The sequence below is a fragment of the Aquarana catesbeiana genome, linkage group LG08, assembly GCF_042186555.1.
Source record: "Aquarana catesbeiana isolate 2022-GZ linkage group LG08, ASM4218655v1, whole genome shotgun sequence".
NCBI lineage: Eukaryota > Metazoa > Chordata > Amphibia > Anura > Ranidae > Aquarana > Aquarana catesbeiana.
In genome coordinates, this window is record NC_133331.1 from 21,373,091 (window position 1) to 21,399,449 (window position 26,359).

Here is a 26,359-nt window from a genome sequence, read left to right on the forward strand (position 1 = left end):
AAATAACTCAACACACAGCCATTAATGTCTAAACCGCTGGCAACAAAAATGAGTTTACCCCTAAGTGCAAATGTCAACATTGGGTCCACTCCAAAGTCTTAATATTTTGTGTGGTCACCAATTTCTCGCACTGCTTTAACCCTCTTGTGCATGGGAGTTCACTGGAGCTTCAAGGTTGCTACTGGAGTCCTCTGGCTCTTCCACTCCTCCATGACGACATCACGGAGCGGAGCTGTTGAATGTTTGATACCTTCCGCTCCTCCACTTGCAGTTTGAGGATGCCCCAACGATGCTCAATCTGGTTTAGGTATGGAGATATGCTTGGCCAGTCCATCACCTTTAAACTCCTGAGTCTATTTCCCAAAGACAACCCTTGGATATGGCGCTGAAAACGTGCACTCTCTGACTCAACTTCTTTGGTCGACCATTGGCGAGGCCTGATCTGAGTTTAACCTGTCCTGCTAAACCGCTGTATGTTCTTGGCCACCATGCTTCGGCTCAGTTTCAGGTTATTCGCAATCTTGGAGCCAAGGCCATCTTTATATAGAGATCCTCAGTTCTTTCCCATGAGGTGCCACCGTGGCATGTATTTAGATCTTCCAGTATCAGAGCAATAACACCAAGTTTCACACCTGAGACCTTGTTGTAACACTAGCGACTAACGAATCACATGAAACTGGGACGGAAAATGGCAAATTTGGCCCAATTTACCCCCCAATTTGGGGGGTATACTCTTGCCAGCAGTTTAGACCTTAATGGCTGTGTGCGTTATTTTGAGGGGACAAATTTACACTGTTATACAATCTGTACACTCACAAATTGTAGCAAACTGACATTTCATCAGTGTTGTCAGATGTAAAGATAGAATAAAAGATTTACAAAAATGTGAGGGGTGTACTCTTGTGAGATGCTATATGTACCCCTTTATTGCAAAATTATTTCCTACAGTAAGACAATGTCTGAACAAGTACAATTGTTAGTGAATTTAATCGAATGTATGCCATAGTAGCAGACAAAGCAAGGAAGGGATAAAAGAAGGCAGCAACTTTGTATCTGTGCAAGCAATGTTCAACCAGACACAAGTGCTGTCAAATCTTTCAGTTCACAAAATCCCAGGAAATGTTCTAAGTGCAGATCCAATAATAGAAAATCTTCAAAAGATTCTCTGGCGTATCACTTGTTTAGACAATCTCTTCTCTGTCTTACTCAGACATCAAAAATTAGTTACCAAAAATGGAATATTGTAATACTATACTACAGTTTAAAAATGATGGCACTTTACAGTACAGATTGTTTACTATATGGTTAACGAGTTGTAATATTTGTAGTTTTACTACAACAAATTGTTTGCACTTTTATTTAAAGTTTTAAACTGGTGTATTTTCAACTCATGAAGCAACTTGCACTTTTTTTTTTGGTTTGTTTTTCAAGAAACTCCAAATTGTAGTGAATCAAAATACAAATGGCAAAGATCAAGCTATGGATACTACTAGTACTACAGTCGATTTTGGAGAATTTCTCCATATTGGTTATTTTTACCTCCATTTAGCATTTTGATCTTTGCTATCGTTTGGAGTTTATTGAATAAACCACTGTTATGTGTTAAATAAGTGTTATAACAAGTGTCCTAAATATCGACAAAGCAACCCATGCCATGTTTAGGGTATTCTCTCCTTCCAGTATACCTCTATGAGTCTGACCCTAAAAGTGGGATAGTTCTATCTATACTATAGTCTATAGGCACCAAAATAACTTTAGCTTAATGAACCATTTTTTGTGTATTATTAATCCTGCCCCTGCAATCTGTCTCACTGCTCAATTCTCTGCCATTTAGCTGTTAAATCACTGAATATTTTTTTATTTTTTTGTTTTTCAGCCTAGTCATAACCCTGCCTTGTGTGACTAACACAGCTTCCTTAAAATGTTGCTGTCAAGAGACATCCAATGTTTAGACTTCCTTTACTGTACATTGGGGTTTATTTTCTAAAACTAGAGTGCAAAATGTGGTGCATCTGTGCATAGTAACCAATCAGCTTCCAGGTGGTATTGTGAAAGCTGAACTGAACAAGCTGAAGTTAGAAGCTGATTGGCTACCGTGCACAGCTGCACCACCAGATTTTGCACTCTGTTTTGTGTTTACAATTTCTCATCTGATTCATGCACTGTAATTTGCCTGTAGGAGCCACCTCCTATATGTTATGTGCTTAAGGTTCAATTTACAGAGGACTCAGAGGAGATTAAAAACCTCTACAGTGTGCAAATTCTTATGGGAAAATTAAACCCTTTTTTCATGGCTGTGTGAGTTGTCAGTCACATCCTGGGGACGAGGTTTAACTAGGGCTGCCTCACCTGCATCCATTCCATGGACAGAAACAAAAGTGATTAAACGCCTAAATGGCAGAGAAACTAAAGGTGTGTGGTCTATACACAAACTGATTGAGCTAGTTTTGTTGTCGATTACTTGTAGTATCCCTTCTAGTAGCGAATTGATGTGTGTAAGCTGCATTTTATGGGTAGTTTTTGAATTTTATATTTAAACAGATGTGTATTTCACATCAGTGAGTACCTTGCACTTTTAAGTAGTGAATTGATGTGTGTAACCTGCATCTGTTTGTATTGGATGTTGATAACTTTGTTTTAAGTATAATAAAAATACAACTTATTAAGACATTTTGTATGCTTTTTTTTTTTTTTTACTTGAGACAAGTTGATAGTCTGAATTTACTCTTCTGCCAATGTGTTTTGGTGTGTGCATTTAACAAAGGGGATGTGTGTGCGCAATGCCCAAGCATATATTCTATTTTGCTCCCTGCATAAGATTACTACTGACTTAAACATAGGTTTTTATAATACTCGTCGTAGGTGAGGTCAGTGTATGTCAGTTAGCTAGGTCAGTGTAGTGTATGTATGTCAGGTAGGTAGGTAAGGTGAGGTCAGTGTATGTATGTCGGGTAGGTGAGGTCAGTGTAATGGTCAGTGTGTCAGTTAGGTGAGTTTAGTGCCCATCATTGATGGGCAGCACTGGTAAGCCTGGCAGCAACCAGCAAGTTAGCTTACCCCCCACCACACAACCCCACCACCCAGCCAAAAACACCCGCGACATGACAACCCCGGATCCCCCCATGGTGCCACCATCGGACTTCGGGCTGAAGCCCCTGGTCTTTTTGACACCTAGCAACGCCCCTGCTGCATGGGGTCCAAGCTCTTGATTTGATAGATTGATAGCAGCGCAGCCATTGGCCCCCGCTGCTGTCAATCAAATCCAATGACTCGGGTGCCGGGGGGAAGGGCCGAGTGCGGAATTTGTGTCTATGGACGCAAATGCTGGACTCGGGAGCATGCCCGCAAGGTAACCCCCTGGGAGACCGCTTCTCCTAGGGGGTTATCTGATGCGAGGAGGAGCTGCAAGAGCCGCCGAGGGATCTCAGAAGAGGAGGATCGGGGCCACTCTGTGCAAAACGAGCTGCACAGTGGAGGTAAGTATGACATGTTTGTTATTTAAAAAAAATAAAACGCAAAGGTTTACAATCACTTTAATGGAAAATACCACATTTGGCCACTGGATGGTGCTAAGTATCATAGAAAATTCCTTTGATATTTACTACCATTTAGCAGCCAAATGCAGTACATTGACACGCTTATTTTGACATACTTCATCGCATGTAAACCAAGATCAAGATCCTGTTCCTTACAATCACTTAAAGCAGAAATAAACCCATCAACTTAAAAGTTTAAAAAAACAGTAACATTACCGGCTCTCAAGCAAACTGTCAAACCATCAAATGGTTGGTGTCATACAGTAACTGATCATATGTGCAGCATTATGTTAGTTGAAGATCAAACAGAACCTAAGATAGCCGCTTCCTTGGCTGAAAATGATGTTCTTTTATACCCAGAGTCCTGTTCACTAAGGGAACTGTGAACCAGCACTAATAGAAGCGCAGTACTTTTTCCTACAGACATATATATATATATATATATATATATATATACTGTATTTATTGGCGTATAACACTCACTTTTTCACCCTAAAAATTGGGTGCAAATAGCACGTGCGTGTTATACGCCAATACTTCAATTTTAGATGCCTTGGAGGGGACAGGGAGGAGGGTGGGACGAGCGCTGTCAGATTACATACAGTGAGAATCTCCAGTTTACTTGGCGGCCTCTGTAAAAGGAAGTCCCGTCTCCTGGGCCACCCCCCTCCCTATCCCCTCTAGGCTGCAGATGGGCATCGATCAGGCTGCACTGATGACAATGGTGAGGCTGCTGCATTGATGGCAATGGTGAGGCTGCTGCATTGATGGCAATGGTGAGGCTGCTGCATTGATGGCAATGGTGAGGCTGCTGCATTGATGTGGACTGATGAGGTTGCATTGATGGCACTTGTGAGGCTGCAGATGGGCATGGATGAGGCTGCATTGGTGGCAATGGTGAGGCTGCAAATGGGCATTGGACGGGCTGTGTTAATGGCAATGGTGAGACTGCAGATGGGCACTGACCCTTTTTTTGCTTCAAAGTTCCTTATTTAAAATTTAATTTTTTTTCCTGAAACTTCCATCTTAAAATTAATGTGCATGTTATACACCTGTGCGTGTTATACGCCGATAAATACGGTATATATGTTCACTTGCTAAGTCAGGAAAGATAGTGTGTGCATGTGAATGTATGCATATTTACATTTCTCTGTATGATATTAATTATTTCCTGTAACTGTAAGTAATCTGTATGCATGCAGTTATTCAGTATTAACATTCTACCAATCTAGCAATAACATTCTACCAGACTTGTTTCTTTGGCTTTAGTGCAAGAGTTAAGACAATTTGTCATATTGTCACATGACTGCTGAAAAGGACATATGACAAATGTTCACATTACAGTCATCTTACCAAAATAATGATACAGAAATAATTTTTAACTGGAGAAGAGCAACATTTCAGCTTTAATTTTAATGCTATTAAACATAAGCACCTAAACAAAATTCACATTTGCCTGAATGTCTGTCCCTACCTTGAGTTCTGGACCAGCATACAACTAACCCAACAACCCACTTAAAGTGAAACTTCACTCTCTCAAGCAACATTGATTATTTGTAATCCTCATGCTGTAAGCATTAATAAATAGGCACAAAGGTATATTATATTTACTTCTTAAACATTTTGTTTTACATTTCTTCAGTTACTTCCTGTATTTTATGCCTTGACAAATGATGTCATAAATCCCATGGGTCTTAAGAAGAGGAAGTTTGGAGGAGGGTTTTTTTCAGCTAAGCACACCCTCCTGCCTGCACGCCTGAGCTAAGGGCAGATGGATTCCAGGAAGTAAATTCTACATGAAACATCTGCCCTTGTTTAAAGTGGTTTAAAGGTTTAAAGTGATTCCTCAGCAAAATAAAGCATGGAGACATGAATGAATAGGGGCGTTTGCTTTGAATATTAAAAATGAATCAAATAGGGTTTTCATTTTGTGGTGCTCAGATGCAGTGTAGTTTCACTTTAAGGGATAAACCATGAACTACCATCCAAACACTGGCAAGGTGACAACCACCAATAAAGCTCTGACCATCAAACTAAATTTAGAATTGGAGGGTGGGGAACTTGTCAGATGGCAGGAATCTTGAAGGTCACTGCCTATACCCCCAATAAAGCCCCAAGCCCACCCCTGCACAACTTCATCCAATCAGGCTAGTGTGTAAATCAAAACTTTTTTAAAGCCCAAGTGCAGCCAAAAACAAAAATAGAAAAATCAGCACAAGTGAAGTATGACTCCTTGATCTCTTGTGAAAGAGAGCCTGGACTGCTGGGAGCATGGTGTTTTAGGTGGCTTTGCATATTTAGCATGTTAAAGCCTAAGTGCAGCCAAGAACAGTAATGGAAAAATCAGCACTTACAGTTAGTTTGGTGTGTCCCTTGTACTGATTCTTGGTCCTTTAGGAGAAATCTTCCTCTATCCTACCTCCCCCATATCCTACATAGACATACAGCTTCTATGAATTGCAGATAAGGCAGGAAAGGACAGGCATTGTCTGGCTCTCTTGATGAGAGCTCCTGAAAGCCCTTTAGCTGTATTAACCCCCACAACACCAGAAGATTACAGCAGCCAGGGTTAATGAGGGGTTGGGGGTGCAGGACCAAGTGGATTACTACAAAAGAAGAAGATACGACGCAAGGGACACATTATACTAAATGCAAATTTTGTCCCTTGTGCTGATTTTTTGATCTTTGTTGCACTTAGGCTTTAAAATGCTAAATTTGCAGATACACTTAAGGAACCATGCTCCCAGTAGTCAAGGTTCTCTTTCACCAGTGATCAAGGAGCTGTCATTCACTGAATTAAAAATGCAAACATTTTCCTCAAGGGGGAAGTGGATTCCTAGCGTCTAGAATGTGAGGATATAAGATATTGGAAGCAATCTTCTTGCAATACTTTATATTATGAATGAATGAATGAATTGTAAAGCGCTGCAAATGCGAACTGAATCGCCTCAAGGCGCTAAATGCGTTTTGTGTTGTCAGCTTCTTAGAAGAGGAAGGTCTTGAGTTTTTTCCTGAAGGCCAAATGCTTTTCTTCCATGCGGATTTGCGTCGGAAGGGTGTTCCATAGCCGAGGTCCCTGGACTGCAAATCTTCGTTCTCCCTTTGCTTTGTAGCGGTATTTGGGAATGAGGAGGAGGTTTTGGTTAGATGATTGCAGATTGCGATTGGGTGTGTATTATGGGTCAAGCAGAGTGTCTGTATGTTGGGAGGAATCTGTCAGATCTTCAGGGCTCTCTTCTGACAAATCCAGTTGTGTTTGGATTCACATTTATCATAATAATATGCGGGTCGTACTCGAATTGTTATACAGTTTCCTGAAGATCCTCCTGATATCTGGAATCTGGGTAATAAATAAAAATGAGAAGTTATGAGTATTTATTGTTTTCTGGATGAACAACATTCATATTCTCAGTGTAGATGAAGAGTCACTTACAGGCCGGTATTATAGAGCCGACCGTCCACCCATCTCCATCCATCTCCATCTCTGTACAGACCGATCCAGAACAGGTCATTGGCTTGTCCTTTGCTGGATTTGTCTATAAAGTTCTGTGAGAAGAGAACATCATCTGTCACAATCCAATCACAGACATCGGACACACACAATGGATAGAAGTCTAAAGATCTGTCTATTCCATCACTTCCACAAAAGCTCTATTGCAGACAAATGTCACCAGGAAAAATTATCTGCCTAAGAAGGAGCCCCCCTCCCCCACCCCCACCCCAACCACCACCACCGCTGTGTATCCCCAGTTCTTCTGTCCCTCCTGTGGACCCCGAACCAGAATGGGGGGATCTGTGTGAGTATACCAGAGGGAGATCAGCACACATACACCATCTGATCCCACCTCCTAAGGATTTTGTCACTTCCAATATCAGGCTGTCCTTCCTCCAGTTTGCTCTGGGAGAAGAAGCTGGTGAAGCATGGTCTGTGCTTCATCAGCTTCAATGGGGTCCATTCATTGGGGGCTCCTTCACTTTTAGCTATAATCCCTCGATACATGCACCATCAGTAAGCAAAGGGGCATTTTTAATTTTCTGCTCAGAAAAAACACTCCCCCTACTGGCTGTTTTACTACAATGGTTAGTAAGGAGGTAGGTAAAAAAGCAGTTTTACTGTTAATAAAAATTTTTTACATGTTTTTATTTTATTATTATGAGACAATGAAAAAAAAACCCCAAACAAACAGAACAAATTAAAATGAAAAAAAAAAAAAAAATATATATATATATATTAATGGAAAAAAACGAATTTAAAGTAAAAATCCACAAAAAATAACAGCTAAAAGGAGAAGGGGGAATAAGTAATTTATATCAGAATTTACAAAAGGGTTAATATGGAGTTAAATAGCAATAAATTCAATAAATTTTACTAAGTAAGATTTCTTCAGCTGATGTCATACGTAAATCAAGGTCCACATATTTGATCTAAGCATGAATGAAATACATTGTTACATTGTATATACTAATTGACATTGCAGGCCTTCTACAAGTGTCATTTTATACAGTGGCTGCATTTTGATAGGCATTCCTGATGTGCAATACAAAGCAAAAATAGTTAGCGATAATGGCCGCAAGGGTTGGGAAGCTAGATGTAAGAGATGTATCCTAAAAACTTTGTTGAAGTTTTTTTAGGATGTATGCTTAAAAATGTAACTCCACTTTCATGGGAAAAAATAGCAAATACAAAAAATAAAATAATATAGTGTAAACAGTTGCTACACAAGTCATATTGCAATTACATTTTATTAAAATTCCCTTTGCTTTTCAATCTGCAGCTGCTGTAATTATCTGTAAAATGCAATATGGTAACCAGAAGGTGATCTGTACACAGTTGGTGTTTATGGAACACCCCCAGTAATGTAATTTCCTGCTTGTGTGATTGGCTGACTGAAGTCTATGATACAAATCAGATTTTAGGCATCCCCTGCAACAAAATGTCAGTGTTGGAGTTATGCCTCTATGGGGTTAAACATGTCTAAAGGGTTCTAAAACATAAAGTGCAGCGCAACCACCTACCACCACCTAATTATCCAATATACGGTATATCATGAATAATTTACAATAAATAATGTAAAATCAAAAGGTGCGTGTTGTTATTTATTAAGTAAAAGTCATAAAACCCTTATGTCTTCTGTGTAAAATATAAACTGTGCCACCAATATTTTTGTGTGACTGTGACACTAATATTATTATTCACCACCAGTGTCGTGCTCCTCCACCATCCAAACTAACTGCTTACCCAAAAATGTACCCACTTTGCAGTAAAATCTACATGGACTTTGCTCTTCAAATAGGGCCACTGCACTCTGCTACACCCAGTATAGTGAGCTGGCACTGCTCCTCCAGCAGTGCCAGCTCAGAGCTATAAAAAAGCTCTCATCGCGCAGTATATAGTGAAATTATCTTCCCTTTGAAAAAGTCACACACAGTGGTGTGACGAAACACGTCAGGGGTGTGGCTATATGATGTCATCACATAGGAATGGAATAGGAAGTGAGATATTCTGTGCATGTAACCAATGCTAATGTTTTCCTTAAGAGAGCAACTAATCTATTAAGGAGGTGATTGTTTTATGTGCGTTGGGATACAATGAACTCATTTTGTGAGTGTTTTAATCTTGGTTTTAATAAATTAATGGTGATTTCACTATATGCTGCACAATGAGAGCTTTTTTTATATTTCTGAGCTAACACTGCTGGAGGAGCCATTGGCCAAGCACTTTATTTATGTTGTAGATTTTGCTCGATGTGGAAACATAACAGTGACATATACACATGTTGCAGCTATTTATTTATATTTGGAAGTATTTAGGTTGGTAAGCACCAAGGATATATTTTTTGTATTTCTGCACTATTAAAGGGATCCAGACACTGCAATTTTCCTTATTAAAACACTGCAAGTGCATCAGCTGATTAATTGTGAAATAGTCACTCCCATTCAGAATCAGTACCCAAAAGTCATTAGATAAAAACAGCTTTCTTTTCAGAACAAAAACAAATAAGAATCTGCAACAAAGTTTCTTAAAATCCCTGCAATGTACATAGATCACTCAGAGGAGAAGGGTTTTGTCTCAACAAAAGTGGAGTTACTCTTTAAAGTTATACTGAAGTCTCGTTTTTTTTTTTAGTTAAAAATAACAAACATGTTATACTTGCCTGCTCTGTGTAATGGTTTTGCACAGAGCAGCCTGGATTCTTCTCTTCTTGGGTCCCTCTTCTGTGCTCCTGGCCCCTCCCTCCTGTTGAGTGTCCCCACAGCAAGCAGCTTGCTATGAGGGCACCCAAGCCGAGTCACAGCTCAGACACGGAGCCGTGGCATGGCCCCACCCCCTTTCTCTCCTCATTGGCTGACTGGCTTTGGTTGACAGCAGCAAGAGCCAATGGCACTGCGCTGCTGTCTCAGCCAATGAGGAGGGGAGTCCCAGGCAGCCGCTAGACACTCTTGCATATCACTGGATCTAGATGGTGCTCAGGTAAGTATTAAAGGAGCTGCACACACATGGCTTTTTATCTTAATGCATAGAATGCATTAAGATAAAAAAAACTTCTGACTTTGCAATCTCTTTAAGTTCAACATTCTTAAGTTGATAAGGACCTACCTAAACCATCCAATTGATTTGCATCCAATCAGAGATGCTCTCATATCACATTACTGTTGTTGGTAGATTTAAATTATGCAATCAGATTGTAATGTGTGTGGTGAGCTGTAGACAATCCTTTGACTCACAATCCTGAGAGTCACAATCCTTATGACTCAGTCATAAATTTAAATGATCTATTGAAAACAATCATATGGTCGATTTATTTTACCATTGGTTTTAAAGTGGTTGTAAACCCACATGAAAAAAAAAAAAAAGACCTGCAAGACAAAGGCATAATGAGCTAGTATGCATAGCATACTAGCTCATTATGTAATACTCACCTGAGATCGAAGCCCCCGTTGCGGTGCCCATACACAGCACTGGCCGGCGACATCTCTCCCCGGAGTTACTTCCGGGTATCGTACATGCCATTGCTTCAGTGCGCATGTGCCGATGACGTTGGCACATGCAGATACAGGGGATGTCTCCTAAACCGTGCAGGTTTAGAAGATATCCGGGGTAGCTACAGGTAAGCCTTATCATAGGCTTGGATAAAGAACACTGCGCTCTATAGAAAACAAAAGTGAATAAGCAGCAGCATACGTTGTGACAAACAACAAAAGAGTGAAGATAAAAAATGCAGCGCTAAACAATAATATAATTAAAAAAAAAGGGAAACATACATTTATGTTTTCCTTTTCTTTAATTATATCATTGTTTAGCGCGATCGGACTTTCCGACAACAAAACCGTGGAATTTTGTTTGAAGGTTGTTGGCTCCAACTTGTCTTGCATGCACACGGTCACACAAATGTTGGCCAACAATTACAAACGTAGTGACGTACTAGATGTACTAGGTGTTTTTTCATTCTTTAGCGCCACCCTTTGGGCTCCTTCTGCTAATTTCGTGTTAGTAGAAGTTTTGTGAGTGTTGATTCACACACCTTCAAGTTAGCCTCCCTTGTCCTCTTAATTATTGTACTTAACATTTTTTAATCTTTATTACCCAGATCATAACTTGTATTTTTCTGTTATACATCTAGGTCCTATTGTGGGCATGCAATCTTGATCTATTGATATTATTGGGGTATGGTATGATCGGACTGCCCTGCCGCCCGGCTTTATTCTCACTTCTGGGAGTTGCGACACGCTCTGCGGGCCCCCCCCCGCCCCCGCCTCAGTTGATGCCTGGGGGGGGCAGATGCACCGCATTGCGTGTCGATGTCATGCTTCCCACGTTGGACGCGCAACGTCAATCTGACACAGTCAGGCCCATGCAGGTGGTCTCCATACTCGCAACATGGGAGTTTTCACTGTGCCATTCGGCCAGAGACATTGCTGTCCTACTGATGGCGTCCCTCCTCCCTGTTTGTCACGTGTCGTGACGTTGGTGGGCGTTCATTGGTGACGCACATATAGGTGCTTCCCTGTGCAGTGTCTGGTACTCTAGGCTCTCCACACACCGCACCACATGCAGCTGGGGTCCTTTTTCCCCCTCATACATTTTCTCAACACAGGTAATCGTGTATTCCTCACCTTTTCACGTGTCACACACACTCACTTCTTTATGGTCACCAGTGAGTCATTACTTTTCTCATCCACTAGTTTTCTTATTCACCTTCTTTTACACTGCTCTTGGTCACTTGGTTAACTTTCACTTAAGTCCAGTTTACCATCACTGCTTCATTTGTCCCCTCCCTCACCAGCACGGGTCTCTTACCTACCTCTCCTTTCTACCCATATTCCCTATGGACTCTCCTGGCTCACCCTATTTTTTCACCTACTTCACAGGAGTGAAGCTATTCCGAGCTGTCCACCTCAGCTCCCGGTGGTGGATGTCCCTGGATGGCTTGTGGCACCCGGCCACCCTACCACCAATTCACGTATCCGAGTAAGTACACATGTACTGAGTGTAGGGTTCATCTACACTTCCCCTGTTCATGTTATTTATCATTTTAACTTGGTTATCTGTATACCACTATCTCATTATAGAATCATCACATGCTTTGCTCCTGATGAGTGGTTCAAAAACCACGAAACGCGTAGAGATACCAACTGCTGTGCTTCTACCAATATATACCTGAATTTCAAGTTATTACTCTATTACCTGTCTATAGGCCTAGGGAGGCAACAGGTCCTGCAGGCCCTACTGCGCTAATTACCTTACCCAACTATGGTCTTGGTGAACTTTGGAACGTTATTGTTTTTTATGAGCTATTATTGTTACCAATATGTTTAACACGAGCTATCATTGTTATTAATATGTTTAATATGAGATATCATTGTTATTGATATGTCCAATATGAAGTTTTTGACACCAATGCTATATTTTTGTATCAGTATTTTGTGTCTGTATTACTGTCATAATCAATACAATTCCTACATATTCACCAATTTAATCTATTGCTACCTTGTGCTTCACACAAAGTCCCGCCCCCTCTTGCTCTTCTTTTCTTCATTAAATGGGATGGAAACGCATGACCTTACCAGATTCATTCAAAGTCCCCAGGGATGGAATTACATGTCCTTACCAGGACATGACTTTATCAAAGTCTCTAACAAACCCTTTCAGTATCACCAGTAGGGATGAGCCGAACACCCCCCTGTTCGGTTCGCACCAGAACATGCGAACAGGAAAAAAGTTCTTTTGAACACGCGAACACCATTAAAGTCTATGGGACACGAACATGAATAATCAAAAGTGCTAATTTTAAAGGCTTATATGCAAGTTATTGTCATAAAAAGTGTTTGGGGACCCGGGTCCTGCCCCAGGGGACATGGATCAATGCAAAAAAAAGTTTTAAAATTGGTGATTTTAATAATGCTTAAAGTCAAACAATAAAAGTGTAATATCCCTTTAAATTTCGTAGTTGGGGGGTGTCTATAGTATGCCTGTAAAGGGGCGCATGTTTCCCGTCTTTAGAACAGTCTGACAGCAAAATGACATTTCGAAGGAAAAAACCCATTTAAAACTACTCGCGGCTATTGCATTGCCGCTCCGACAATACACATAGAAGTTCATTGATAAAAACGGCATGGGAATTCCCCACAGGGGAACCCTGAACCAAAATTTAAAAAAACAAAATGATGTGGGGGTCCCCCTAAATTCCATACCAGGCCCTTCAGGTCTGGTATGGATATTAAGGGGAACCCCGGCCAAAATGTAAAAAAAAATGACGTGGGGGTCCCCCTAAATTCCATAACAGACCCTTTAGGTCTGGTACGGATTTTAAGGGGAACCCCGCTCCAAAAAAAAAAAACGGCGTGGGGTCCCCCCAAAAATCCGTACCAGACCCTTATCCGAGCACGCAACCTGGAAAAGAGGGGGGGACGAGAGAGCGCCCACCCCCTCCTGAACCGTACCAGGCCACATGCCCTCAACATTTGGAGGGTGCTTTGGGGTAGCCCCCCAAAACACCTTGTCCCCATGTTGATGAGGACAAGGGCCTCATCCCCACAACCCTGGCCGGTGGTTGTGGGGGTCTGCGGGCAGGGGGCTTATCGGAATCTGGAAGCCCCCTTTAACAAGGGGACCCCCAGATCCCGCCCCTCCCCCCTGTGTGAAATGGTAAGGGGGTACTTACCCCTACCATTTCACTAAAAAACTGTCAAAAATGTTAAAAATGACAAGAGACAGTTTTTGACAATTCCTTTATTTAAATGCTTCTTCTTTCTTCTATCTTCCTTCATCTTCTTCTTCTTCTGGTTCTTCTGGTTCTTCCTCCGGTGTTCTCGTCCAGCATCTCCTCCGCGGCGTCTTCTATCTTCTTTTCCTCGGGCCGCTCCGCACCCATGGCATGGGGGAGGCTCCCGCTCTTTTCTTCATCTTCTTCATCTTCTTCTTTTCTTCTTCATTTTCTTCTCCGGGCCGCTCCGCATCCATGCTGGCATGGAGGGAGGCTCCCGCTGTGTGACGGCATCTCCTCGTCTGACGGTTCTTAAATAACGGGGGGCGGGGCCACCCGGTGACCCCGCCCCCCTCTGACGCACGGTGACTTGACGGGACTTCCCTGTGACGTCACGGGGAATGCCACAGGGATGTCCCGTCATGTCCCGTGCGTCAGAGGGGGCGGGGTCACCGGGTGGCCCCGCCCCCGTTATTTAAGAACCGTCAGACGAGGAGACGCCGTCACACAGCGGGAGCCTCCCTCCATGCCAGCATGGATGCGGAGCGGCCCGGAGAAGAAAATGAAGAAGAGAAGAAGAGAAGAAAAGAATAAGAGAAGAAGATGAAGAAAATGAAGAGAAGAGCGGGAGCCTCCCCCCATGCCATGGGTGCGGAGCGGCCCGAGGAGAAGAAGATAGAAGACGCCGCGGAGGAGATGCTGGACGAGAACGCCGGAGGAAGAACCAGAAGAAGAAGAAGATGAAGGAAGATAGAAGAAAGAAGAAGCATTTAAATAAAGGAATTGTCAAAAACTGTCTCTTGTCATTTTTAACATTTTTGACAGTTTTTTAGTGAAATGGTAGGGGTAAGTACCCCCTTACCATTTCACACAGGGGGGGCCGGGATCTGGGGGTCCCCTTGTTAAAGGGGGCTTCCAGATTCCGATAAGCCCCCCGCCCACAGACCCCCACAACCACCGGCCAGGGTTGTGGGGATGAGGCCCTTGTCCTCATCAACATGGGGACAAGGTGTTTTGGGGGGCTACCCCAAAGCACCCTCCCAATGTTGAGGGCATGTGGCCTGGTACGGTTCAGGAGGGGGGGGCCGCACTTTCGTCCCCCCCTCTTTTCCTGCAGCCTGCCAGGTTGCGTGCTTGGCTAAGGGTCTGATATGGATCTTTGGGGAACCCCACGCCGTTTTTTTTTTTTTTTGGCGCGGGGTTCCCCTTAAAATCCATACCAGACCTGAGGGGTCTGGTATGGAATTTAGGGGGACCCCTACGTCATTTTTTTAAAAAATTTTGGCCGGGGTTCCCCTTAATATCCATACCCGACATGAAGGGCCTGGTATGGAATTTAGGGGGACCCCCACGTCATTTTTTTTGTAAAATTTTGGTTTGGGGTTCCCCTGTGGGGAATTCCCATGCTGTTTTTATCAATGAACTTCTATGTGTATTGTTGGAGCAGCAATGCAATAGCCGCGAGTAGTTTTAAATGGGTTTTTTCCTTCAAAATGTCATTTTGCTGTCAGACTGTTCTAAACACAGGAAACATGCACCCCTTTACAGGCATACTATAGACACCCCCCAGCTATGAAATTTAAAGGGATATTACACTTTTATTGTTTGACTTTAAGCATTATTAAAATCACTGCTCCTGAAAAAACGGCCGTTTTTAAAACTTTTTTTTTGCATTGATCCATGTCCCCTGGGGCAGGACCCAGGTCCCCAAACACTTTTTATGACAATAACTTGCATATAAGCCTTTAAAATGAGCACTTTTGATTTCTCCCATAGACTTTTAAAGGGTGTTCCGCGGCATTCGAATTTGCCGCGAACACCCCAAATTGTTCGCTGTTCGGCGAACTTGCGAACAGCCAATGTTCGAGTCGAACATGAGTTCGACTCAAACTCGAAGCTCATCCCTAATCACCAGCAAAGCAGCTTCATTATTATTCCATTAAAGGAGAAGCGAATTGTGCGCTGCATTTGGAGATTTCATAATTTGCCGCGTCACGAATGTTAATTCTCCATTACGAACGCTAGCTTACAAAACCGGCTGCTTCTGCTTCTGAGCATGCGTGGACTTTTGTACACACGATTGGACAATCCGACAACAAAAATTTGTTGGCGGAAAATTTGAGAACATGCTAGCCAACATTTGTTGGCGGAAAGTCCGACAACAAATGTTTGATGGAGCATACACCATACATACATACATCAGACTTTCCGCCAACAAGCTCACATCTAACATTTGTTGTCGGAAAATCTGATCGTGCGTACGTGGCATTAGGGTTTACAACCACTTTAAGACACAAAGAAGTGATCCACCTTGGCTGAGTTGAAATCAATCAAGTCTTTATTGTGTATTTTTTGAAGGCATGATTGTATAATCAAATCGACATGTGGCCACCATTAAGCTGACATGTCATAGTGTGATCTCATCTGTTCTGGTCATTCCTGTATAATAATCATGCATATGATGGAACAATGGAGTATAAACCCTCTCTATCTGTCCATCCATCTCACATCTATTTCCATATTGTACCATACCTGCTGTTCCGGGTCCTCTATGACCAGTAGATGGGCTCCCATCTCTTCACACACTTCCCGACTCTCATTCCATGTCCTGAGATCTCCTCCAGATGAAAAGTAATAACAGTTCTCTCTGTCCCACAACCAGCCACTGGGACACACCACACACCCTATAAGAAAATGTTTTAATTGCTTTAAATATCTGTATAAATCCATGTCTATAATTATTTTCCTTCAAAGCTCAGCTGTCTTGGCTAAACAATGACAACTTATATATTTCTCACATTGCAGCTGTATTCCAACCTCTTCAGCTCTCACACATGTACACCTCCGAGGGATCAGAACTATTTTTACATTTTCATTATGGTCCTATTGATTGGACATACCACATCCATCCAAAGTATTTCTATGACAGTTTTCATGCTGTATGTGGGATGTCCAAGTCTTTGTTAACCTCTTGTCGACTGCCTTCCGCATATATACTGTGGCAAGGTGGCTCGGCTGCGCAAACCGACGTACCTGTACATCGATCCGTGCACGTGATAATGTGGGCCCGCACCGGCCACCCATGATCGCGGTACAGAGAGACAGAACGGGGATCTTCCTATGTAAACAAGGCGGATTCCCGTTCTGACAGGGAACAATACTGAGATCTGCTGTTCCCAGTGATCAGGAACAGCGATCTTTGTTGTCCCAGTAAGCCCATCCCCCACACGGTTAGAACGCACCTAGGGAACACAGTTAACCCCTTTATCGCCCCCCCTAGTGTTAACTTCTTCCCTGCCAGTGTCATTTATATAGTGACAGTGCATTTTTTTAACACTGATCACTGTAATAATGTCACTGCACCCCAAAAAGTGTCACTTGGGGTCAGATTTGTCCGCCGCAATGTCGCAGTCCCGCTAAAAATTACCAGTAAAAACAATAAAAATAAATGAAAGTCCATAAATCTAACCAATAGTTTGTAGACGCGATAACTTTTGCGCAAAACAATCAATATACTCTTATTGCGTTTTTTTTTTACCAAAATGTGTATGTAGAAGAATACATAATAGCCTAAACTGATGAATACATTTTTTTATATATATATATATATGTATTATAACAGAAATTTAAAAATATAGTTTTTAAAAAAAAATTGTGGGCCTTTTTTTGTGTATAAAAAAATAATAAGAATTTGTTGCACTATAGATCTTTAGTATCAGCTGGTTCAATAAGATATAAGCAGCCAGCACAATATTGAAGGACGTCAATAACAAGATATATATGGTAAGTGTGCAGTGCTTTAAATCCCAAAAGGACAACCCAGGAACAAAAGTTCAATAGTAGTTCAATCTGCGATAGACAGGGAATAGGGAGACCCGTCACCAGCACCTGACAATACAGCCGCTTACCCCATGTGGTGGACCCTCCATCACAAAGGTCACATCAGCTTATATAAAGTAAACTCAGGTAAGAAGGAAGCCCATCAATCTTCATACACTTAGTGGCAGCAGACCAGATAGTGGATGCAGCAAACCTGAATGCCTGGACTCTCCTTGTTCAAAAATTATCCTCCAGCGGTAATCATCAAATATATGTCATCCCATGCAGACAAAAGTAGATAAACGCGCCCCTCCAGCCTGTGTCTGAGAATAAGAGGGAGGTGAAGCCTCCATCAATCAAGATGTAATATCCCACCCTATTGTGTTTAGCTGGTTAGTGGGCATGGAAGAGGAGGGAGGGAATGGGCTGTCATTACCACTGTGTATACGCCCACATGTGTGACCCTACAGTCACATGGGCTGATCAGATGTGATAGGGAGGAAATGCTCAGCCTAGAAACTCACTGAAAACTGAGCATGTGCAGAGCTGCCAATGCTGCGCTGCAAAATCCCCAGTTAAATTGGGGACACGGACAGAAGGGGGAGATAGAGAGCAGCAGGATCAACCAGGTTTTTTGCAGAACACAGAAAAGGAATCCCATAGTGACAGTGAGTATGAACAGCATGTAATACACCATTTATTGATATTTGTTTTACTGATGGGGCTTTAGTGACACTTTAAGGGCCAATTTCTTCCTTGTGTAAATCCCAAGTTTGCATTTGTACACCATTCCAGATATTCTCTACCTGGTACGATCACATGGACAGTAGGAAACAGGAATTACCCTCAGGTTTTGCACTGGTGGCCACACAGAGCTGTTTCTTTAATTCCATCATCCTGATTTCCCCATCACAGAGCTGATCTATAAACAAGGAAAGTAATAGGATAATAAGTCTTTTATGTAAGAGATTTTTTTTCCCCATGGGGGGATGTTAAAGACATCGAAAACATTCTATGTATTTTCTATATATTTCAAATTCTGCTTTAACCACTTCAGCCTCGGACCATTTGGCTGGCCAAGGACCAGAGCACTTTTTGCGTTTCGGCACTGCGTCACTTTAACTGACAATTGAGCGGTCGTGCGACGTGGCTCCCAAACAAGATTGACGTCCTTTTTTTCCCACAAATAGAGATTTCTTTTGGTCTTATTTGATCCCCTCTGCGGTTTTTATTTTTTGCGCTGTAAACAAAAAAATTTGTGACAATTTTGAAAAAAACGCATTATATTTTACTTTTTGCTATAATAAATATCCCCAAAAAATATATAAAAAAACATTTTTTTTCCTCAGTTTAGGCCGATATGTATTCTTCTACATAGTTTTGGTAAAAAAAAATCGCAATAAGCGTTTATTGATTGGTTTGCACAAAAGTTATAGCGTCTATAAAATAGGGGATAGTTTTATGCCGTTTTTATTAATTTTTTTTTTTTTTTACTAGTAATGGTGGCAATCAGCGATTTTTATCATGACTGCAACATTATGGTGAACACATCGGACACTTTTGGCGCTATTTTGGGACCATTCACATTTATACAGCGATCAGTGCGATTAAAAATGCATTGATTACTGTGTAAATGAGACTGGCAGTGAAGGGGTTAACACTAGGTGGCGCTGTAGGGGTTAAGTGTGTCCTAGGGAGTGATTCTAACTGTGGGGGGGAGGGGCTACGTGTGACACGACACTGATCACCGCTCCCGATTACAGGGAGCGGTGATCAGTGACAGTGTCACTAGGCGTTCTTCCTCTCCAAGAGACGATTGCGGGCATCCCAGCGGACATCGATCACACTCAGGGAGCTCGCAGTGGGCATGCGCGCACGCCGCCGGCGCGCACGCAGTGAAAAATTTAAAGGGACGTACATGTACGCCCATTTGCCTGTCTGTGCCATTGTGTCGACGTAAATGTACATACGGCGGTCGGCAAGCGGTTAAATAAAGTAAATTATGTGAAGCATTATTTCTTTAATTTATCATGTAATTCCAGTTGCAGAGCTACAGTAAATACATAACAAGATAAACTTTCCAAAAACACAATACAAAGCACTTTTACACTTTTAGTTCTTTTACCTTTTGCTGCGCACTTAACACATATAAGCTGCAGGAAAAAGGTGGAGTTTATCGTCTATATGCTGCACCTACAGTGCCTTGAAAAAGTATTCATACCTCTTGAAATTGTCCACATTTTGTCATGTTACAACCAAAAACGTAAATGTATTTTATTGGGATTTTATGTGATAGACCAACACAAAGTGACACATAATTGTGAAGTGGAAGGAAAATGATAAATGGTTTTCAATTTTTTTTTACAAATAAATATATGAAAAGTGTGGGGGGCATTTGTATCCAGCCCCCTTTACTCTGATACCCCTAACTAAAATCTAGTGGAATCAATTGCCTTCAGAAGTCACCTAATTAGCAAATAGAGTCCACCTGTGTGAAATGTAATCTCAGTATAAATACAGCTGTTCTGTGAAGCCCTCAGAGGTTTGTTAGAGAACCTTAGTGGACAAATGGCATCATGAAGGCAAAGAAACACACCAGACAGGTCAGGGATAAAGTTGTGGAGAAGTATAAAGCAGGGTTAGGTTATAAAAAAATATCCCAAGCTTTGAACATCTCACGGAGCTCTGTTCAATCCATCATCTGAAAATGGAAAGAGTATGGCACAACTGCAATCCTACCAAGACATGGCCGTCCACCTAAACTGACAGGCCGGGCAAGGAGAGCATTCATCAGAGAAGCAGCCAAGAGGCCCATGGTAAATATGGAGTTGCAGAGATCCACAGCTCAGGTGGGAGAATCTGTCCACAGGACAACTATTAGTCGTGTTCTCCACAAATCTGACCTTTATGGAAGAGTGGCAAGAAGAAGGACATTGGTGAAAGAAAACCATAAGAAGTTCTGTTTGCGAGAAGCCATGTGGGGGACACAGCAAACGTGTGGAAGAAGGTGCTCTGGTCAGATGAGACTAAAATTTAACTTTTTCTCCTAAAAGCAAAATGCTATGTGTGGCGGAAAACTAACACTGCACATAACCCTGAACACACCATCCCCACTGTGAAACATGGTGGTGGCAGCATCATGATGTGGGGATGCTTTTCTTTAGCAGGGACAGGGAAGCTGGTCAGAGTTGATGGGAAGATGAATGCAGCTAAATACAGGGCAATCTTAGAAGAAAACCTGTTATGCCGCGTACACACGGCCGGATTTCCCGACAGAAAAAGTCTGATGGGAGCTTTCGGTCGGACATTCCGACCGTGTGTATGCCCCATCGGACTTTTTCTGTCGGCATTTCCGATGGACTCATGTTCTAAATCATTCCGTCGGAAATGCCGATGGAGTTTAGCCCGTTGGCAAGTCCGGCCATGTGTACGCGACATTGGATTGGGCAAAAGACTTGAGACTGGGGCAGAGGTTCACCTTCAAGCAGGACAACGACCCTAAACATACAGCCAGAGCTACAATGGAATGGTTTAGATCAAAGCATATTCATGTGTTAGAATGGCTCAGTCAAAGTCCAGACCTAAATCCAATTGAGAATCTGTGGCAAGACTTGAGAATTGCTGTTCACAGACGTTCTCCATCCAATCTGACAGAGCTTGAGCTATTTTACAAAGAAGAATGGGTAATTCTCTCTAGATGTACAAAGCTGGTAGAGACATCCCGAAAAAGACTTGCAGCTGTAATTGCAGTGAAAGGGGGTTCTACAAATTATTGACTCAGAGGGGCTGAATATAAATGCACACCACACTTCTCACATATTTATTTGTAAAAAATTTTGAAAACCATTTATCATTTTCCTTCCACTTCACAATTATGTGCCACTTTGTGTTGGTCTATCGCATAAAATACCAATAAAATACATTTACGTTTCTGGTTGTAACATGACAAAATGTGGAAAATTTCAAGGGGTATGAATACTTTTTCAAAGCACTGTATGTGTCAACGGACGGCTGAGGTTTCTCTGCAGATGCTCTCACTGCACCCTCCCAGAACCGAGGCCGAGCTGTCAAAGACAGATTTCTGTCCCCACCAACGATCAGTAGCCAACAGGATCAACTTCTGGTCATGTGACCACCAGTGTTAATACTGACATCAAATATCGATTTAGCTTTAGTCATAGTCTTTTGACTAAAATGCCATTTTAGTTTTAGTCATATTTTAGTCCTCCTTTTAGTCCCCCCTTACATCAGGTGTCCCCATTGGAGAAGCCCCCCTTAAATCAGGTGTCCCCAGTGGAGAAGCCGCCCTTACATCAGGTGTCCCCAGTGGAGAAGCCCCCCTTACATCAGGTGTCCCCAGTGGAGAATCCCCCATCAGGTGTCCCCAGTGGAGAAGCCCTCCTTACATCAGGTGTCCCCAGTGGCGAAGCCCCCCCTTACATCCGGTGTCCCCAGTGGAGAAGCCCCCTCTTACATCCGGTGTCCCCAGTGGAGAAGCCCCCCTCTACATCAGGTGTCCTCAGTGGAGAAGCCCCCATCAGGTGTCCCAGTGGAGAAGCCCCCCTTACATCAGGTGTACCCAGTGGAGAAGCCCACCTTACATCAGGTATCCCCAGTGGAGAAGCCCCCCCTTACATCAGGTATCCCCAGTGGAGAAGCCCCCCCTTACATCAGGTATCCCCAGTGGAGAAGCCCCCTTTACATCCGGTGTCCCCAGTGGAGAAGCCCACCTTACATCAGGTGTCCCCAGTGGAGAAGCCCCCATCAGGTATCCTCAGTGGAGAACCCCCCATCAGGTGTCCCCAATGGAGAAGGCCCCCTTACATCCGGTGTCCCCAGTGGAGAAGCCCCCCTTTACATCCGGTGTCCCCAGTGGAGAAGCCCCCTTACATCAGGTGTCCCCAGTGGAGAAGCCCCCCCTTACATCCAGGGTCCCCAGTGGAGAAGCCCCCCCTTACATCAGGTGTCCCCAGTGGAGAAGCCCCCTTTACATCCGGTGTCCCCAGTGGAGAAGCCCACCTTACATCAGGTGTCCCCAGTGGAGAAGCCCCCATCAGGTATCCTCAGTGGAGAACCCCCCATCAGGTGTCCCCAATGGAGAAGGCCCCCTTACATCCGGTGTCCCCAGTGGAGAAGCCCCCCTTTACATCCGGTGTCCCCAGTGGAGAAGCCCCCCTTACATCAGGTGTCCCCAGTGGAGAAGCCCCCCCTTACATCCAGGGTTCCCAGTGGAGAAGCCCCCCCTTACATCAGGTGTCCCCAGTGGAGAAGCCCCCCTTACATCCGGTGTCCCCAGTGGAGAAGCCCCCCTCCCCCAGCAGCGGAGACTCTCTAACAGGCAGCGTGGAACAATAGGAAGAGCCGGCCGGGTGGCTGCCAATAGAAATTGAGCCGGCTGGGAGGCTGCCCACCCTCCGCCCCACGGCCCTTCCCACAACATGGCACAGACTGTCAGACCAGCAGCGGAGCGGGGGGTGGGCGGCACCGCAGCTCAATTTCTATTGGCAGCCACAAGGTCTTCTGCAAAATGGTGGCTGGTGGAGACATTGTCTCTGTCGGCCGCGGACCTCTAGCAGCGGCGGCAAAAAAAAGGGTAAAATAAGGGGGGGGGAGGGCGGCTGCGAAAGCCGAGAAGTCGCCGCAGGAGCGGCGCCACCCCTGCACCACTGCCACCCAAGGCTCTGTACTATCAGGAGATGGATTGGGGTCAATAAAAGAAGGAGAACATAATAGGCGACAGGATCAAGCAGCCTTTTTACACCATGCAAAGGATTAACCCCTTAGGTTCCACAGTGAGTATAACAAGCATGCTTTACTGCAAATACGGACTGATTTTACTGTTGTGGGTTTAGTAACAGGTTTAGGAGTGTGTCTATGGGAATGTTTGACCATTCTTCCAGAAGCACATTTGTGAGGTTAGGCACTGATGTTGGATGAGAAGGCCTGGCTTGCATTCTCCGCTCTAATTCATCCCATAGGTGTTCTGTTGGGTTGAGGTCAGGACTCAGGCAGACAGGCAGAGTGGTTCAATGATAGTCCGGGTATAAGGCAGGCAGAGTTCAGAGAATAGTCTATATCTGAGGTCATAAATAGGGGATCCAAACAGCAGAGCAGGACAGAGAGCTTGCACGTATTACACACCCTATCACAAGCATGAGGCTTTAGGCTTGGCTGGATCAAATCAGGTTTCATCTCCGCCCAGAGACTGGCCACATTAATCACCTTGCAGGTGGACAGACAGACAGGGATGCATCGTTGCCAAAACCAGGATGCTGAAATGAGACCAGCAGCAGTCAAAGAAGAGGAGTGTTTACACACTCCTGACAGTTCTCTGGCTGTGGTGAGGGTTCACATATACTTTAATAAACATCTAATACATGAGAATGAATTCCCAGAGCACTATAGGTTAGCTAGAGACAGTGCTACTAATGTAGTTTGCTGTAAGGTAAGCTGTCTCTCATTGAAACCTTGGATGGGGGAGTCACTGCTCTGATTTATTCACTTGTGTGTTAATTTTAGCTGAAGCTATTGAGCTCTGTAAACAACATACGTTTTCCAATATATGGCCAGAAAACAGGGGTAAATATGTATCAAGGAGCCCAAAGCTCCACCTGCTGACTAGATAAAATGCTACAGCATTTTCATATGCAATATTTCATATTTCCCTGACTAAAAAAATATAATCTTTAAACTTTAATTCTGTCCATAAGAAAGAAAGAATGTACACAGATCCTATGTATTCCAATCCAAAGATAATTTTACTTTTTGCACCTTATCCCTTCATTACATTTTAGGTAACTTTGTACAATTATTATTATTATTATTATTATACAGTATTTATATAGCGCCAACAGTTTACGTAGCGCTTTACAACTTGAGGGTAGACAGTACAAATACAATACAATTTGATACAGTAGGAATCAAAGGGCCCTGCTCCTTAGAGCTTACAATCTAAGAGGGAAGGTCAAGAGATACAAGAGGTAATAACTGTGGGTGATGTGCTGATTGAGAAGATAAATATACAGTTGTTAGGTGGGGGCCAGATAGGCTTCTCTGAAGAGATATCGTGAATGCTTTTGTATAAATCCATAAATGTAAAGTGCGTTGTACATCTCACATTATCCCTCATTTTTTTATTTACTGGAAGGCTTTCATTCTAAGCCAGTGTTTCTCAACTCCAGTCCTCAAGGCGCCCCAACAGGTCATGTTTTCAGGGTTTCCCTCAGATGAAACGACTGTGGTAATTATTAAGGCAGTGAAACTGATCAAATCACCTGTGCAAAATAATGGCAAGTCTGAAAACATGACCTGTTGGGGCGCCTTAAGGACTGGAGTTGAGAAACACTGTTCTAAGTTGATAGTGTTCCCTGAGGAAGCCTAGTTTTAGGGCGAAACATGTCGGGAGTCAAATGCCGCTATAAATGCAAGAACTGTACTGTACGGGTCATATCTGTATATAGATTTACGTGGATATACTATTTTAGCCTATTGTTAAATAGATAAATAAATATTGATCTTTTAAAGAATTTATGCTCAGTTTTGTGTCGCACCTAAAAAAATCCCATGGAAATCTGCTATTGCTTTCCACACAGGGATGTGGTGTTATAATCAAATGGTGATCCATCCACAATACATTTCTCTCCATTGTTCCTCATTATTCCTTGCTCTAATTTTTCCAAGTTAATTTTCATTTTGGAAAAGATTCTTTCATATGAAGGCAATGAAAGGTTTGACAACATCCTAGGCTGTATCTAATGAAAATAACCTTACCTGTAGATGACTGGGTGAGGTTCATTCTTAGCTGGCTGCAGGGGCATTGCTGGGTCTACAAAGGATCTGGGGCTAGAGCCCATGGCAGCGAAGTAAAGAAAGTCATACGCTTGGGCGGGCATACACATGCATATAATATAAATGTGTGTGTGTGTGTGTGTGTGTGTGTGTGTATATATATATATATATATATATATATATATACATACATACATACAATATCTCACAAAAGTGAGTACACCCCTTACATTTTTGTAAATATTTTATTATATCTTTTCATGTGACAACACTGAAGAAATTACCCTTTGCTACAATGTAAAGTAGTGAGTGTACAGCTTGTAAAGCAGTGTAAATTTGCTGTCCCCTCAAAATAACTCAATACACAGCTATTAATGTCTAAACTGCTGGCAACAAAAGTGAGTACACCCCTAAGTGAAAATGTCCAAATTGAGCCCAATTAGCCATTTTCCCTTCCCGGTGTCATATGACTCCTTAGTGTTACAAGGTCTCAGGTGTAAATAGGGAGCAGGTGTGTTAAATTTGGTGTTATCGCTCTCACTCTCATACTGGTCACTGAAAGTTCAACATGGCACCTCATGGCAAGGAACTCTCTGAGGATCTGAAAAAAAGAATTGTTGCTCTACATAAAGATGACCTAGGCTATAAGAAGATTGCCAAGACCCTGAAACTGAGCTGCAGCACGGTGGCCAAGACCATACAGCGGTTTAACAGGACAGGTTCCACTCAGAACAGGCCTCGCCACGGTTGGCCAAAAAAGTTGAGTGCACATGCTCAGCATCATATCCAGAGGTTGTCTTTGTTCGAAATAGATGTATGAGTGCTGCCAGTATTGCTGCAGAGGTTGAAGGGGTGGGGGGGTCAGCCTATCAGTGCTCAGACCATACGCCACACACTGCATCAAATTGGTCTGCATGGCTGTCATCCCAGAAGGAAGCCTCTTCTAAAGATGATGCAGAAGAAAGCAGCAAACAGTTTGCTGAAGACAAGCAGACTAAGTGGATTACTGGA

General features: G+C 42.9%; 1 protein-coding gene across 1 annotated transcript in view; it reads right to left on the reverse strand.

The window, feature by feature from the left end:
* Positions 1–5,372: 5,372 nt before the first annotated feature.
* Positions 5,373–26,359, reverse strand: part of LOC141105224 (killer cell lectin-like receptor subfamily G member 1) — a 29,696-nt gene continuing 8,709 nt past the window's right edge. Inside the window, exons 4-7 of the mRNA XM_073595115.1 lie at positions 18,405–18,482; positions 16,274–16,425; positions 6,970–7,082; positions 5,373–6,876 (exon numbers count right to left, since the gene is read on the reverse strand). Coding sequence (XP_073451216.1) covers positions 6,753–6,876; positions 6,970–7,082; positions 16,274–16,425; positions 18,405–18,482 — 467 coding nt within the window. The 3' untranslated portion in view covers positions 5,373–6,752. The remainder of the gene's footprint in view (positions 6,877–6,969; positions 7,083–16,273; positions 16,426–18,404; positions 18,483–26,359) is intronic.